This window comes from Centrocercus urophasianus, unplaced genomic scaffold, assembly GCF_019232065.1.
Source record: "Centrocercus urophasianus isolate 14NV4802_14NV808 unplaced genomic scaffold, USGS_Curo_1.0 seq_18, whole genome shotgun sequence".
In the NCBI taxonomy this organism is placed as follows: Eukaryota; Metazoa; Chordata; class Aves; order Galliformes; family Phasianidae; genus Centrocercus; species Centrocercus urophasianus.
Window position 1 is genome coordinate 27,503,228 of NW_024884733.1, and position 15,397 is coordinate 27,518,624.

At 43.4% G+C, this 15,397-nt stretch overlaps 1 protein-coding gene across 1 annotated transcript in view; it reads left to right on the forward strand.

The window, feature by feature from the left end:
- CACHD1 (cache domain containing 1) overlaps positions 1-15,397 on the forward strand; it is an 88,340-nt gene that overhangs the window by 29,412 nt on the left and 43,531 nt on the right. Inside the window, exons 2-3 of the mRNA XM_042819887.1 lie at positions 1,312-1,374; positions 11,317-11,465. Coding sequence (XP_042675821.1) covers positions 1,312-1,374; positions 11,317-11,465 — 212 coding nt within the window. The remainder of the gene's footprint in view (positions 1-1,311; positions 1,375-11,316; positions 11,466-15,397) is intronic.

Genomic DNA, 15,397 nt, shown 5'->3' on the forward strand with positions numbered 1-15,397 from the left:
GGGCTGCCATGATGGGGCTGCCATGATGGGGCTGCCATGATGGGGCTCCTCGACAGCCTCCTCTGGACTGAACGAACCAAAAGTCCTCAGCACCTCCTCACATGTGTTGCCCTCCAGAGCCTTCCCCATGCTCATGGCTCTGCTTTGGGTCAGCTTCGTGCTGAGGACAGAAAGCCCCATTGGTGGTAACTGACAGACTGCTTCCCCCTCGCCCCTTTTGATGTCTGCAGACTAAATGCTGCGCAGAGAGAAAAATTCAATTCATTTGAAACATTTTGCATCAAAATGACATGCTTTAATGTACTTTCTTCTGATGTTTAAATTATCTTTTCATCTCATGAGGAGGAAAAAAAGAAAGCCCCAAAACATGTTCATAGTTACTGTGCCCAAGTAGAACTTAAAACAGCTCTGGAAGAAAAGGAAGTTTCAGTATACAGGCGGCTTTCAAGAGTAGATGCCTTTCTTATCCTTCCACCCCCCTTTGGCTCTCTGAGACTTGTAAACCGAGGAGATTTATTGCTGCCCTTCCACATGCAGGTTTGGAATTAAGAGTTCAAATTTCTGAAATTCCTGCAGTCCTCAGGAGGGAGAGGGATAAGGGAAAGCCGTGATGGTAAATGCAGCAGAGCACAGCAGAGGGTCCTGCAGGCTGTGGCTGCCAGCTGTGGCTGTGTGCGGCCCTTGCTGGGAGGAAATCAGCTAAACCTGCATCAAGAAAACTCTTGGAGTTGCTGACCGATGATTACACTGTGTTTGGAGGACATCTAGACTTCCTTAGTAATTGCAGTTATTGATAGTTTGGAGAGCTAATTCTTGGCTATTTCACTACTGGCACATCAAGGAAGGGCTCAGTGCAGCCTTCACAAATCGCTGTCTCTGTGAGATGCGGTCGTACCTGCAGGTCTTCCTGCTGGCGTATTTGACTTTGTGCAGATAAATGTGGAGTCTGTTCTGTCAGCAAAGTCCCAGCTCATTTGCAGGCTGGTACGGGAAAATCCCTTTGATTTATTTTAAAACTTTGTTTATTCCCCTTATTCTCATATATTGTTGTAAATATCTCGTCCTCCATAGTAAATTAACAAATGCTTTGGAAAAGAAAGAACTGTTACGTTTTTGCCTTCAAATGTAAGAAGAGATGCTGCAGAAGTGAACAGATCAGAAGCAGATATAAATGAACTTGATACCCCCTGGGCACACCTGACATTAGAGATTCCTAGGTGAAGATTTCCCCACGTATGACTTTTGAAACTGCTTTAACTTGGCTTTTGAGACAAAATCTCTCTTACACATCCTTTCTGATTTTTCTTGCAGAGGATATTCAACTCCTTCATGTACACAGAGAAAATATCGAATGGGGAAAGTGAAGTTCAGCAGGTAAGTCCGACCTCCTGCCTGCCTGCTGCTGCTCGGTGGCAGGCTGATGAAAGCACTGGTTTTGTTTTGCAAAGAGAATTAGCAATTGCAGTTCTATCTGGATTTATTGTAGCCATTTTTCTAACGTATGGCACATAGGATAGTAAACAGAATAGAGTGTAAGTGAAAGTGCACTGTGTGAGCTGACCGTGTATTTGACTGTTTTCTGTTGTGAAAAGGCTGTCCATCTGCTTTGTGTGGGTCCTTCCCCAAGAAACAAAGGAGCAAAGGCAGAGCTGGGGCCTTCATGTAGCATCTCACATTAATCGACTCTTTTTCATGTTGAAAGGCTCACTATTAAAATTGTCTTCATTCAAGCTAAAAGCACTAATATCGTTTGTAAATGTGGAAATGGTATCGGTTGCTGCGTGTAAATATGGGACAACTGATCTCTGTATGAGATCAGATTTGAAAAAGCGAGGAAAATCTCTTCAATTTAATATTGAAGTGATATATCCTTTAACGTGTGAGCTCTTTCCACTTTAATGCGTGTATGAGTTTGGAAGAATAATTGTGGATAAATGTTAAAAAAATAATAATAATAAAAAATTCATTCAGTGAGTGGTGAGGCACTGTTCACAGGCTGCCCAAGGAGGCTGTGGATGCCCCATCCCTGCAGGCATTCAAGGCCAGGCTGGATGTGGCTCTGGGCAGCCTGGGCTGCTGGTTGGTGACCTGCACACAGCAGGGGGCTGGAACTGATGGTCATTGTGGTCCTTTGCAACCCAGGCCATGCTGTGATTCTGTGTTAAAGGCAGATCAGGCAGATGCAATTTTCATTGAGGTGCCAATTCTGTATTCTCACAGTTGCACCTTCATGCAGAGCGCAGTGAGTTTTGGCAGCAGTGACAGGCGCTGCCTGGGGGCTGCAGCACAGAACCAGCTTTTCCTTCCCACTTAAGCACAGACCCATTTGTGCAACCTTTTGCGAGTAACCCGACCTTCCTAGCCCCCTATCAAACCAGTTTTAATGTTCGGTACAAACAAAAGTGCCTCAGAGTGGAGTTTTCCCTGGGGAAAAGGGAATTGCACTCTCACAGCACGGGTAGTCCGGTGTGCACGCGAGGTGCTCTTGTGCATTTCCAAGAGAGTATCATGTGTGCACGTGTGCATTAAAAAGAGCCATCCAGCAGCAGCGAGTTTATGCTTGCTGTAAAATAGTAAATCTGTCAGACATTCTTTTTTTTGTTTTGTTTTGTTTTTCCCCAAGGAAAGATAAAGCACAAGTGGATCAAATGGGATTTTAAATGTATGGGCAATGCATTTAAGCTTTGGCTGAGATTGAACTGGGGAGCAGAGCTCAGATCCTCTTCTCTTTCAGAACAAACATGGTGGCTTTTGATAGGATTACGATCCATGTGGGAACTGAGTTAATCTGCCAAAAACAGAGTAGTGCAAGAAAAGTTCCAGCAATGCTGGGCTTCTGCTAGACAAAACTCAAGTATTTGGTGCAAAAATGTTATCCTGTACCGGCGCTAAACTGAGGTGTGTAATAATGCTATCCGATAACTTTGAAAGTGGAAGATCCTGTGATTAATGATGTGGGATTTAGACTGTGGGATTGACGTCAGATGTATTTTAGTGTCAATCTCTTGTGTGGGTTATCAGAAGAATGGTAAGGTTTGTGTTTAAAGAAGGTTGCTTGCACTTCACCTTTGGTGCTGCTTCAGTCCGTCCGTGTCAGATTTTTGTTTGGTGAGATACAGATGTGTGTGGGAAACAACAGAAGAAACAAGAGTGAAGCATTAATTCTAGTAAATTACCCTAATGCTGGTATGAACAATTGCTTGACCTGCAGATAATAGCATCTCAACCCCTCCAACAGATGCTGTGCTTTGTGGGAGTTTTTCCTGGCAGCAGTCAGTCAGGGGACAGTTATGTGAATCCATCCTGTGTGTGCAATTTAGCTGTAGAAGTGGAACTAAATAAAAGATCAGACAAGCTGTTCTCATCCCAAACTGAGTGGAAGGTATTACAGTTTTTTTGAATACCTATGCAAGAAGTTTGCTGCTTGAAAAAGCACTGCTCTCTTGCTTCTGCCAATAGCTGCTGCACGTAGAGCCCAGGTTGGGTGCATGCAGGCAGGGAGGCTTCAGACAGCAGAGAGGAGCTGTGCTGAGTGGGTGTCAGAGCTCAGGCACTGCAGTGAGGCTTCTTGCACAGGTGTGCATGCATCTGCAGAGCAAGAACCATCTCATGGCTATAGAAATGTGCTGAAAGCATCCCGACATTGGAACAGAAGGGCTCGCTGGCTTTGATTCAGTGATAGGGTTTTCACAAGTATTTCTGGGTGGTCCGCACACCACAAAAGGGCCATGTGGGCTAGATTATATGTATCAGATGGCTCTTTAGAGCCAAAAGCGTTTTTTTGGGAAACCAAGAAACCGAATTAAAACTTCTTTGAAGTCTTGACTATAGATTCTCTGCTTAGAGAAAGATCCCGCTTGTTTCCCGGTCACAGATGTACACATTGGCTTTAAGGAGATGGAAATAACTGTCCAAACACTGAAGGTAGTGTGATGAATTCTGAGCTGTCAGAGGAGAAAAACGAGGCCCTGGTGAAGCATAATTACTGCAGTTAAAAGCTCGACAGTGAAGTGGATAGCAAAATAATTGAGCACTTCTGTTTCATTAATAACCAGGTCTTCTAGCTCTAATGAATCATAAGCAATGTAGCTGGAGGTTTATGAGTAAGAGTTGTACATGGAATGGGATCATCTTGAGCAAATGCGAACAAATGTAAGCAAATTTAAATCCCCCGTTGCTCATTCCTGTTTTTGTCATTCATTAACATTTTCTTAGCAACTGATACCCGAAGGCAATTAATTACGGATTTATGTCAACTGGGATCTTTTTTTTTTCTGGCAGACCACTGCAGTGTTGTGTGGATTGGCTTTTTATATACTAAACTGTGTAAATTATGACTTTCAGTTTGTTGGGAAAAGAGGAAAAACTACAGCTGTTGGCCTTCGGCCTGGACAGTTTAATACGCTTGGTTCACTGCATGCCACACAAGGAGTGGTTTGCCTTTGGATGCTAAGCTGCTTACACTTTAGGATTGCTATCCTGAGTAACAGAGTATTTTTCACTTTGAATAAGTTAATAAAATTTGGATGACAATAGCCAAAAAGAGCTGGAATACCTTTCCTTAGGTGATTTTGATATTAGAGAAGTGATAGAATAAGCAAATCTTAGTGGTGCGAACCGCTGAGCGTAAATGGTGGAAAATGGTTAGTTTTGGTCAAGGGAATCTCGATGATGAGCCACTTTCAGGGAAGTCGTTGTGCATTCAGCCTCGTGTGAGACATCTGGGCCTTGTGGTATGGAGAGCTTGGAGCTGGAATCCAAGGGATGGTGGTGCAGCCATCTGTTATTCCGATGTAAAACTGGATTGTTGACATCCCCTTTGCGTTGGGTTTGTGAGCTAGGCTAAAATAGCTCTAGGTTTAAAATCAACTTAGGAAATGCTGTGTGCTCAAACAATCTGTTGCGTTCTGAAGCTTTCTCCTAGTGCTGGCTGTGTTTCCTTGTTCTCCCTGCCCCTGATGGCACAACACAGCTCAGATAGTGGCAGCCCTGTCCCAAGTCCTGCAGCAAGGGGTCCTGCAGCAAGCTCCCTAGCAACATCCCTGCAAGGAGAAATTTGAGGTCACCTCTCTGCTTCTGTAAGGTCCACCCGTGTACCCTTGGTGGTTGCTTCAGTTGAGATAGCCAGCTGTAAATACAGGTACATCAGTTGATATATACAGCTGTATATACAAACCTTGCTGGAATGTTCTTGAGCATAGGCACTTGGATTTGAAGGCTGGGAAGGGCAGGGGACAAAGGGAAGGATTTTAATTTATAGGAAATAAGTGTGTAAACAGTGAGATGTGTCTTTTGTCATTAGGTTTTACTTTGTTTAACAGAGTCCACTCTCCATGCAACTCCTATGCTTAGAGCTAGAAAACTGTCATTTCTTTTCCTGCCAGCTCCTCCAGAGCATAATTATCAGCTATAAAAGTATCTGGAGAATTGATGCTGCGTGAAGCTGTTAGGAGCTAGTCAATAATTGCAGGCAGTTAGTTAGGAGGTTCAGGAACAGAATTTTAAGGCAAAACACAAATATTCACATGTTTGTTTCTAATAGAAACAGGTTACCAGAAGTGTGTGTGTGTGTGTGTGTGTGTATATATATATATATATAAATATATATATATATCACAATGATCACAAATCATTTATCTAAAAAAACTTAAAAAGTGTATCTCTAAAAGCTGAAGTCATCAATGGCTTGGGGTTGGGTGGGGTGGATTATGTCTGCTGCAAAAATCTGTTTAGGAGAAATACAATGCACTCTTCTTAGAACAGCAGAATGTATTTATAATTCAGAAATGATGCTTATATTTTAGAGCCAAAAAAGCCAAATCAAATCATTTAGAAACTTAGACAGGAAATGAAACTTTGAATCAGAACTTGGGGATCCACCATTGGCCTGCACTGATCTGGTATCCTAAGGGACAAAATATTCCAGATATTGATGTTGCTGTCATACTAGGGCAAATTCTGGGAAACGTGTTTGCAATAATCAGAAATTGTGCACAAGTGGGATACAGCTGCTGAGGCTTTTTCACATGGGTAGGACTGGTTCTCAAGGATGTTTTCACCCAGAGGGTGGTGAGGCAGTGGCACAGGTTGCCCAAGGAGGCTGTGGATGCCCCATCCCTGCAGGCATCCAAGGCCAGGCTGGATGTGGCTCTGGGCAGCCTGGGCTGCTGGTTGGTGACCTGCACACAGCAGGGGGTTGGAACTGATGAGCGTTGTGCTCCTTTGCAACCCAGGCCATGCTGTGATTCTGTGATGTTTGAGGTGATAATTCATGTGGTTATGATAACTCGTATGACTGTTAAAAAATTGGCATCTGTAGAGAACAACAGCATTCCTTTTGAAAACGCAGTAAAGGATGGATGTTGAGCTACCATGCCAACTAACCTGTGTCCCTTAGAGCCAGACATTTTTTACTTTCCATTCTTTTCTGTTCCATTTCTTACTTTGTCAACTATTTTGAGGAAAGAGGAAGCAGGTTTTGTAACCAATAGTTGGTGAGACTGCTAGGGACTCCTCCTGCGGTTATTCTACTCTGAGGTTGGGAAGCGTTGCATCACTGCTAATGAGCTGAGGGGCAATTAAAATACAGCCACAGCAATCTCCTGACCTTTTAGCAAGAGGCTTGTCTCATATCACTCAAAGTGTGGTCCTTGTTGACCGGCACAGCCCAAATTGCCAAAGAAAATCAGTATGTGAGAACTGAGGATTTTAGTGTTAGGCATGACGTCTCCCTGGCTGTGAGGCACGATGTGGTCTCAAGAAGTGAATTCAATGTCGATTAATTGTGAAGCTTGTGCTAAAAGGCATGGTATATACAGTGTTTAACGTATTTCCAGAAATACTGGATTCCAGACTTACAGGAATTGTGGCCCTTGAGCTTTTGCCATGGAGCACATTCAAAATCTCTTTCCTTTGGTGGATCTTGGGAAGCCTTGCCAAAATTACTGCACAATCATAGAATGGCCAAATGGGTTGCAAAGGAGCACAACGCTCATCAGTTCCAACCCCCTGCTGTGTGCAGGTCACCAACCAGCAGCCCAGGCTGCCCAGAGCCACATCCAGCCTGGCCTTGAATGCCTGCAGGGATGGGGCATCCACAGCCTCCTTGGGCAACCTGTGAACAGTGCCTCACCACCCTCTGGGGGAAAAACTTCCTCCTCATATCCAACCTAAACCTCCCCTTCTCACTTTAAAACCATTCCCCTTGTCCTATTACCATCCACCTTCAGTAAACAGCCATTCCCCCTCCTGTTTATATGCTCCCTTCAAGTACTGGAAAGCCACAGTGAGGTCTCCCTGGAGCCTTCTCTCTTCCAAGCTAAACAAGCCCAGTTCCCTCAACCTTTCCTCATAGGAGAGGTGCTCTGGCCCTCTGATCATCTCAGTGGCCCTTGCTTCATATGAGTGCTACTCCCCTTGGAGAAATGTGTGGGAAAGCAGTTCTGCATCCCAATGGAATGGTCAAGGCCGTGTTTCCATCATCATTGAGAGCAGGAGTGGTTTGAATGTATTGATACAAAGGTACTTGACTCTAAGGCCCCTTCTGAAGATAACAAGACCCTGCTCTGAGATGATACAGAAGCAGTGGCTTCTTTGAGCACCAAGCAGGTTAGATAACTTGTGTTAAAAACCTACCAGAATCAAAGTCTGTGGATCTGCAGCACAATGAAGCTGTGATACAGCAGGGGAGGGCATGGTGGATGCATTTTGTCCCACATTCTGCTGGTTCACAAAAGGAGCTTAAAATAAAAATGCCAACTGAATTGTTCAGCATGTAAGCAGTGCTTTCCGAGGAGCTGCAAGTCCGCTCCGACGTCCCTGCCTGCCAGCATCGTTGATACATATTTTATATACAGTCCTGGTAACATAAAAAGTATCTCTGCTTTTAAGCTGCAGCCAGAAATAAAACCTAACCTTGGAGCTCTGCTTTCCTCGGTGCTCTCTGAAAAAAGGGACGCTTCACAGCAGCAGAGCTTTGAGGGGAGCAGAGCTCTAACAAAGCTCGAGGGAGCGATGCAAATGAGCGAAACGTCTCTGGGAAAATTAGGGGAACTCACTGATGTTGTGATGAAAGGTTGTCAGTGGAGGTGGTGACAACTGAAGTGCATTACCCATGGGTGCTGCTGTAATAGGAACAGGTGTTACCGTCCAACCTGTCTGCAAACTGAAATGTGCTGGCTACCCGCCAGCTGCCAAAAAAGAGGGGAAAACAGAGCTAATGGCTGCATTGTTTGGGGTGAGCCCTGGGTTGCTGTTATTCAGTGCCTTAAAAAAGAAACAGATAAGGAGTGCTGAGCAACCTGGATTTTTTTTCCCTTTTTTTCTAAAATGACGCGAAGAACACTTTGAAATGATGATAACAGCGTTTGATGTCAGTCTCAAGACATCCAAATTTATTTTAGTCTGCATTAAAAAGAGTGAATTGGAGCGTTTCTGTGGGAGGAAGAGATACTCACCCATAGGTACCTCTGCGATGTGAGCCTCTGCCACCTTCTACGTGCTTGATTTCCATTTTATCTCTAAAATACTGTACATACCTCTGTTGGGATGATGTTGTGTTTATATGCTTTGTTGTTTTGTAATTTGTTCTGTGTTTTGTTTCTGTATCTTTGAGTTTTTGCCGTAAATGTGGCATGGGTCGCATCCGTCAGTATGCAGTTCAGCTCTGGGCAGCTTAGAAGAGGCAGGAAAAAAAGAGTGCTGGAAAAAGTAGCGAGTGATTTTCAGGTAGAAGATTTTATTATTGTTGTTATTTACAAGAAGAAGGTGATTGAAGGCTGCAGCTGTTATTCTGACAGGCTCTAGTAGTGCAGTGCATCCTTTGCAAACTGAGTAATGCTGATGTGGGAGAACACGAGTCAGATATGAGAAGCTGGGAAGTATGTGTTGTTTTTTGCTGCCATTTTAATCACCAAGATCTGGAATGACTGCTCCCTGTCCTGCCTTTAGGACATCATGCACTCCAGTGGAGCTCAACCACGGAAGAAAAATTTAATTTTGTTCATCTTCACCCACAACATACATCTCAATTTGATGAATTAAAACCAGATTTTGGGTTCTTTTTTAACTAACTTTTCAGCTGGCTGACGTGTTGTCCTTTGAGTTTTAATACAGTTCATGCTTTGTGATCAATCCTCAATGAAAGAATTCGGTTTGGATCACATTGCATGTGTTGCCTGGTTTTGAATCAGTTGTTCTGAACGTGCTCTGGTTGCTGGGAGGTTATTTCTCACTGTTGGAATATGGCATTTGTCAGATGAGCCCAGTTCCATCCTGCCATCCACGCCTGTGTGTGGTGTGGGCAGGCTGGGTTCCATCGCTGCTGAAATGAGTGTGGCTGAAGTGCTGGGGCCCATTTAATAAACATAACGCATTGACTCTGAGCCGTTGAAAGGTTTTAGCTGGGACGTGCAGTTCAGGCACTAAGCTCTTTATCTGCTCCTCTGCCAGCAGATTGCTCCTATCTGCAGGCTGAACTCAGGGTGTGGGTGCTCTCTTCATTCCACTTGAAGGTGAAAACTCATCAGTACCTGAATCTCACTTTGTGCAGCATTTACTTATCAGGGAAAAGCAGCAATTCCAAGCGAGAGCCCTTGTGTTCTGATGATGCTCCATGGTGGTTTTGTTCTGCTGATGAGATTCTTGTGGTCGCTTTTTCAGCAAACTCCTCCTCATTTTGTGATTACAAACGAAGCCAATAAAGTGTTTTTTTTTTTTAAAAAAAAAAAGGAGAAAAGAAAATATTTCTAAGTATTCAGCATTGCAGTGCGCTATGGCTGGTGACTGCACAAGAGATAGTTGGTATGAGAAGTGCAGTGGGTGCACCCAAGCGAGCTGTATGTCTGATGTAGTTCACTTACCCCTCACTTTGAATGAAAGACAAGGAGCAATAGCCCTAGTAAACATTCCTTGCAAAACCCAGTGCTCCCTAGTGACTGTGTTTACTCTCACGACTGCTCAAATAGCATCCACAGATATTTCCCTTCCAGTTTCCCCCTGCAAAGTCATTAGGCAGGTGTGCTCTGAAGACCAGCAAGCCCTTACCCGACAGCAGAGCATCTTCCACAGCCCTGCTGTTAAAGAGAAGTACTGATATTAGTTATTTCTGAAGTTAGGGATTAGTTATTTCTAAAGATGGGATGCTCCATCCCTGGAGGTGTTCAGGGCCAGGTTGGATGGGGTCCTGGGCAGCCTGGTCTGGTATTAAATGTGGAGGTTGGTGGCTCTGCCTGCAGCAGGAGCTTCATAATCCATGAAGTCCCTTCCAGTCCAGGCCATTCTGTGATGAAGTTAGAATTTGTTTTTAGTCATTCCTTTTTTATTTATTGCAAATTACTTTGTCGTAGTGGCTGATTTTTGAAGATCTGAGAACTGTTGAGGTGCCGTGTCGGGTTGGTTGGTTTTGCTTTCTGAAAGGAGAAAAATACAATCACATGCTGCTACAAGTAAGAGAGCAACTTCTAAACCTTGTCCTGGTTTGCAGGTGGTTACCTCCATCGAAGGGGAGTGTGACAGCCAGAAAGGTGCTCAGCTCTGGCCGTGGAAAACAGCAGGAGCTGCAAGGACAGATATGAGAACTGGGAGGGTTTGTTTGTCCAAACTGCAGTGAAGAGAACTATGTGAAAAGAACTGTGAAATACATCTGCACAGATCCTCCTGCTCGAGGAGGCTGCTGGTCAAGAGAAAAATGTTCATGGCTTTATATGGGGATGCCTGGATCCTGAGCTTGTTCTCCTGAATACATTTGGTGCACTGACAGTGCCATTATCTGTTTGCTCCTGAAGCAGCACAATATTTAGCTACATTTTTGTAGAGGATAACATTCGGGGTGAAGCCTTCTGTAAGACTGTTATTGGGGCTTTTCTTAGGAGCCCATTTGTGGTCTTGAGGTGGACTTTGGGCCTCTCTTAGTCTCTATCTCATCTTCGTCAGGCCTCAAAAGAGCTTCATGCTGGAAGCAGTGAGCACGGTAGGATGGGTAGAGCCAGATGAAGGTGCTACTCCTTAAAGAACAGAAGGAAATTTCACTCTTCGTGCATGCAGAACACAGTGTTCAAGTATGCATTGCTAGATGGTGAACGTATTTTGTTGTGTGTACTGTTTTCTGTGGCCAATACTATGAATTGCATGACTTGGCAGCGCCTTGAGCCAACAAAACAGGGAGTACAATGACAGGTCAGACAACTATTAGCTTTTAACATGTATGGTTTCCATTCCTTACTTTCCATTCAAGTTTGTTATGAAGGAACGCAGTATTACAAAGAAACAGAGTGAATTTTCGTTTTACTCCTTTTTTTTTTTCTTTTATTTTTTCAGTTGGCAAAGAAAATTCGTGAGAAGTTTAACCGTTACTTGGACGTTGTGAATCGTAACAAGCAAGTGGTGGAAGCATCGTACACTGCCCACCTCACGTCGCCACTGACTGCAATCCAGGACTGCTGCACTATTCCACCATCTATGATGGAGTAAGTATTACATCCTGAAGTTGTGTTGTCATTTAATATGTGAAGAAAAAAGAGGAAGGTTTATTTTTGCAAAAATAGCGTGTGTTTTTGGATGTCAAGGGAAGTTCTTTATGGATAGAGGTGCTGGAACAGCTGCCCTGAGAGGTTGTGGATGCCCCATCCCTGGTCTGGTATTAAATGTGGAGGTTGGTGGCCCTGCCTGTGGCAGGGGTGTTGGAGATTCATGGTCCTTGAGGTCCCTTCCCACCCTGCGATTCTGTGATTTTTTTCTTCCACTTTGATAACTGAGGAAAATGGGAAGGCAGTACTCCAGACACACTCCTTAACCTATCTGCTGTGTGTACGTTTCAGTGAGAAGCTATAAACAAGGTCTGAGACTTGGCTCAAACAAAGTGTGTTCAAATTTTAATCGAATGAAATAGACTTTTATACAGAGTGAGTCTGTGTGCAGGGTACCTGCTTTGCACTGAGGCGCTGCTTAGCCTGGGTAACTCTTCTGAAGCTGGTCATGGGACTTTTCCTTTGAAGTTCAGGAACCAAGATCACGAGTTGGTCAGTCCATCACATGCTACAAGTATTGCATTACAGCTTAGTCAAGTTGATTTGCTGCTGTTTGATACACAGAGATGTACAGAAATGGAGTACATTGCTTGGAAACCCAAGTTTGTTCATTTTCAATTTGTTTTGGTTATAAATGCATGAGTTTTGAAAATGCAGGCAGTTGGTTGTCTTTAATCATCTTATATTATGTTCCATATTTACAGGAACTTATTTACATTTCCTAATTGTAGGAAGGTGTGATGGAAGGTCTGATTTTTTCCAATAATAGTGCAGTTATTTCTTTCAAACAATCATCATTTTAAATGCTTCACTTCCATATGTGCTTGAAAAGAACAAGAGTAACATTCTCGTCATTTGTTATACACAGCAAACTTTGATTACAGAGTAAATTTTCATTATTTATTCTCATTCTGATTTCAAAACATTTTAGAGAGGATGGTAATTTGGGTAATAAATATTAAAAACATCTGTAATTTAGCTTTATAAGACAGCTTGGCTCTTAATATCAGTGTTCTTTCATCTTTCCTGCTGTATGTCACTTACCTCTGTTTGTGCACGGTTTTAGGATGCTCATTGCATTCAAATATGTGGTGTGAATCTGTGCCTGAAGAGAAAGGCTTCTTCAGCTTTTGTTTATTTTGATTGGCTTAAAAGGAAGAAATCTGGATAGGGCTAGGCATCAGGTGGTTCCAAAGACACCAGTACCTCTCTGTTTGGTTGTGGCTGTGGGGAAGGTCTGGTGGCTTCAGTGCAAACATAGTGGCCATGTAAAATGCTAGTGCCTCTGGTGCTAAATGGGCAGGCTCCTGGCAGCATGAGGAGAAAGATCAGGGATGAATTGAGGATGAACACCTTTCAGCTGCCTGGTGTCTCTGTGCAGGGGCCGGCCACCAGCTAGCTTGACAGCAAGGGGTGAAGAAAAAGGAAGAATGAGGAAATTTACAACCCCCACGTCAGGATTGCATAACTTCTAATAAAAAATGAGCTCTGCTCTTAGCCTGGAAACTTTCATGAATTTCTTTTCATATCGTCCTTCAAAATGACTCACCTTGGAAGTCCTTCAGAAGTTTCTTTTCCTACGGTGGACTCGCATGAGAATCCATCGACAAAAACAATTCAAAAAAACAAACAAGAGGCCACAGCTGGCAAAGTACAAGCATGGATTTTCTATTTGCAGGGCTACTCATCTGGGCTCTATAACACTGTTTTCATTATTTAGTTATTTGGCTTCATAATAACAAACCTTCTGAGGTGGTTACCAGGTTGGTCTGTCACTCGGCAGCATCTTCCAGACTTTGCTTCAGCAAGAGCCTGTCGAGTGTTTATTACTGAAGAACTGTAGTGTGGAAGCATTGGAAATATAGCCACTGCCATCTTTAGGAAGCTGTCTGCAAGTCATACTGAGAAAGAATGTAAAATCTTGTTTTTCCTGTGAAACTGAACTTCCAAGTTGCTAGGATTGTGCTGGTTGCCATATTTTCCTTTTGTCATTTCTCTCCCTCCTGCCTCTCCTCCCTGTTGGTCCTCTTTCCACTTTCCATGTCTTTGTGGCATCTTCCTCAGGGAGATTTTCCTCTTCTTGGTGAAATTGTCTGGAACGAAAGGTAATGGAGGTATTCAGGGTGCCATTACTAGAACTGGCATCTAACACAAGGATGCCAAGAGGAAGGTGAAGTTGTTTATGTGGAAGGAGGTGGTTGTTCATCTGTCAGTTTGATTTTTTCACTTTGTGGTATGGCTGTGTAAGTGGTTGAAAGGCTCCCCTTCCAATTAAGACATTGAGACACCAAAACTCAAGATGCTGTTTTGTGAAAGGATGGATCCTCACTGAAAACTCTTGTACTTTGTTTCTGTCCATCTGGCATAACCTGAATGTTTGGACAGGAGTGGAAAAACCCCTGAGATGTCCTTCATGTTATTTGATTGCATGTTATTACCCATTAAAACAAGGCGTATCTGTTAATTGTTCTGTTGGAAAGCTGTACCCAAGATTATTAGAATGTCATAATTTAAAGTGGTTTTCTCTGCATTTTTCCTCTCCAAATATCTTTGAAAGCTCTATTGCTGTGCAACTTTGTTAGTCTGCGTGAAGTGGAGATAATGAAATACTCCCTAGAGAACTGAAGTAAAGGAAGATACCAAGCCACTAGAAAGAAAAAACCTCAAAATAATCTTATTTGTTGTTAGCATTAACAAAATTATCCACGTGTGGCTTTGTGTATGCTTGTATTCATCTTGAAAATCTGAGCACTGGCTTACAAGACAGCTTGCTGTGTTGCTTGAGATAAACTGTGAGGACAGAGGATACCACACTGTGACTGTAAATAAGTGATATGAAACAGAACCAACAAAGCACAAGCTGGAACATAAAATGAACTTGGCGCTTACAGTGCTTGCTCAGTGGAGCAGTGAGATATGATAAGGAAAACATTTATTTTATTGCCATTATGTGATGTTGGCTTCTGCAATGAGGAGCCCCAGTGGGTAAGTTTCCATGCAGCTATGATTCCAGCCCGCGGTGAGATGCGTGCTGCTCTGAATCAGAGTGAGCAGGCTGACTGTGCTGCTTCTGGTTGCTGTCCTGTATCCAACATACAGCAACCAAACTGGTGTATCTACCATCAGTCGTGTACTTGTCCTCTCCACCGAGGTGGGCTTGTGCAGTGGCACTGTCTTGCTTTGGAAAATAGTGAAAATTAATAAAGTAAATATGGCAGATCTATTCGATGAAGCAGTGCAGCTGGTGGCTGTTGAGCAGTTGTGTAAGTGATGCTTCCATAGGTCTTAATTCAGCGAACATTTAATCATATGCTTATGCTCATCTGGTTTACCAAAGCATTTTGGTTTGTGCTCTCATAAATGGAAATGAATCATACAGTTAAGTATATATGCAAGTATTGCAAAACAAGGGTGGATCTTTAGCTTTGCTGTTCCTTGCTTCAGATACTACTGTTTGCATTTTCTATTCTAGTTAAGATTTGGAAATGAAAAAAACATAGTGGCAATGGAAGGAGAGACAATAGGTGAGAAAAGCAACCAGACAACATCATTTCAACAAGCACAGAAGCAGATGGCACTAATATTCCATACCCACTCTCACATATGGGCCATATTAGTGCCCATGAGGTCAGAGCGTGGCACCTTATGCCTCTTTCCATGGCTGTGGCCATGTGCAGAAGGATCCTGATGCCACTGAGATGAGTACAGCCTGTGGCATTGCTCCAGCCAGGCAGGGTTTACATGGGTAAAGTACTCTGGGCTCCTAGCAAGGCAGATAGGTAAACTGATGGGAGATAAGGAGGATGGAAGTCAAGTCACGTGAATCTACTAATCCTTGAAGAAACTCCTTCTGGAAAGTAAGGCTTTGTGTT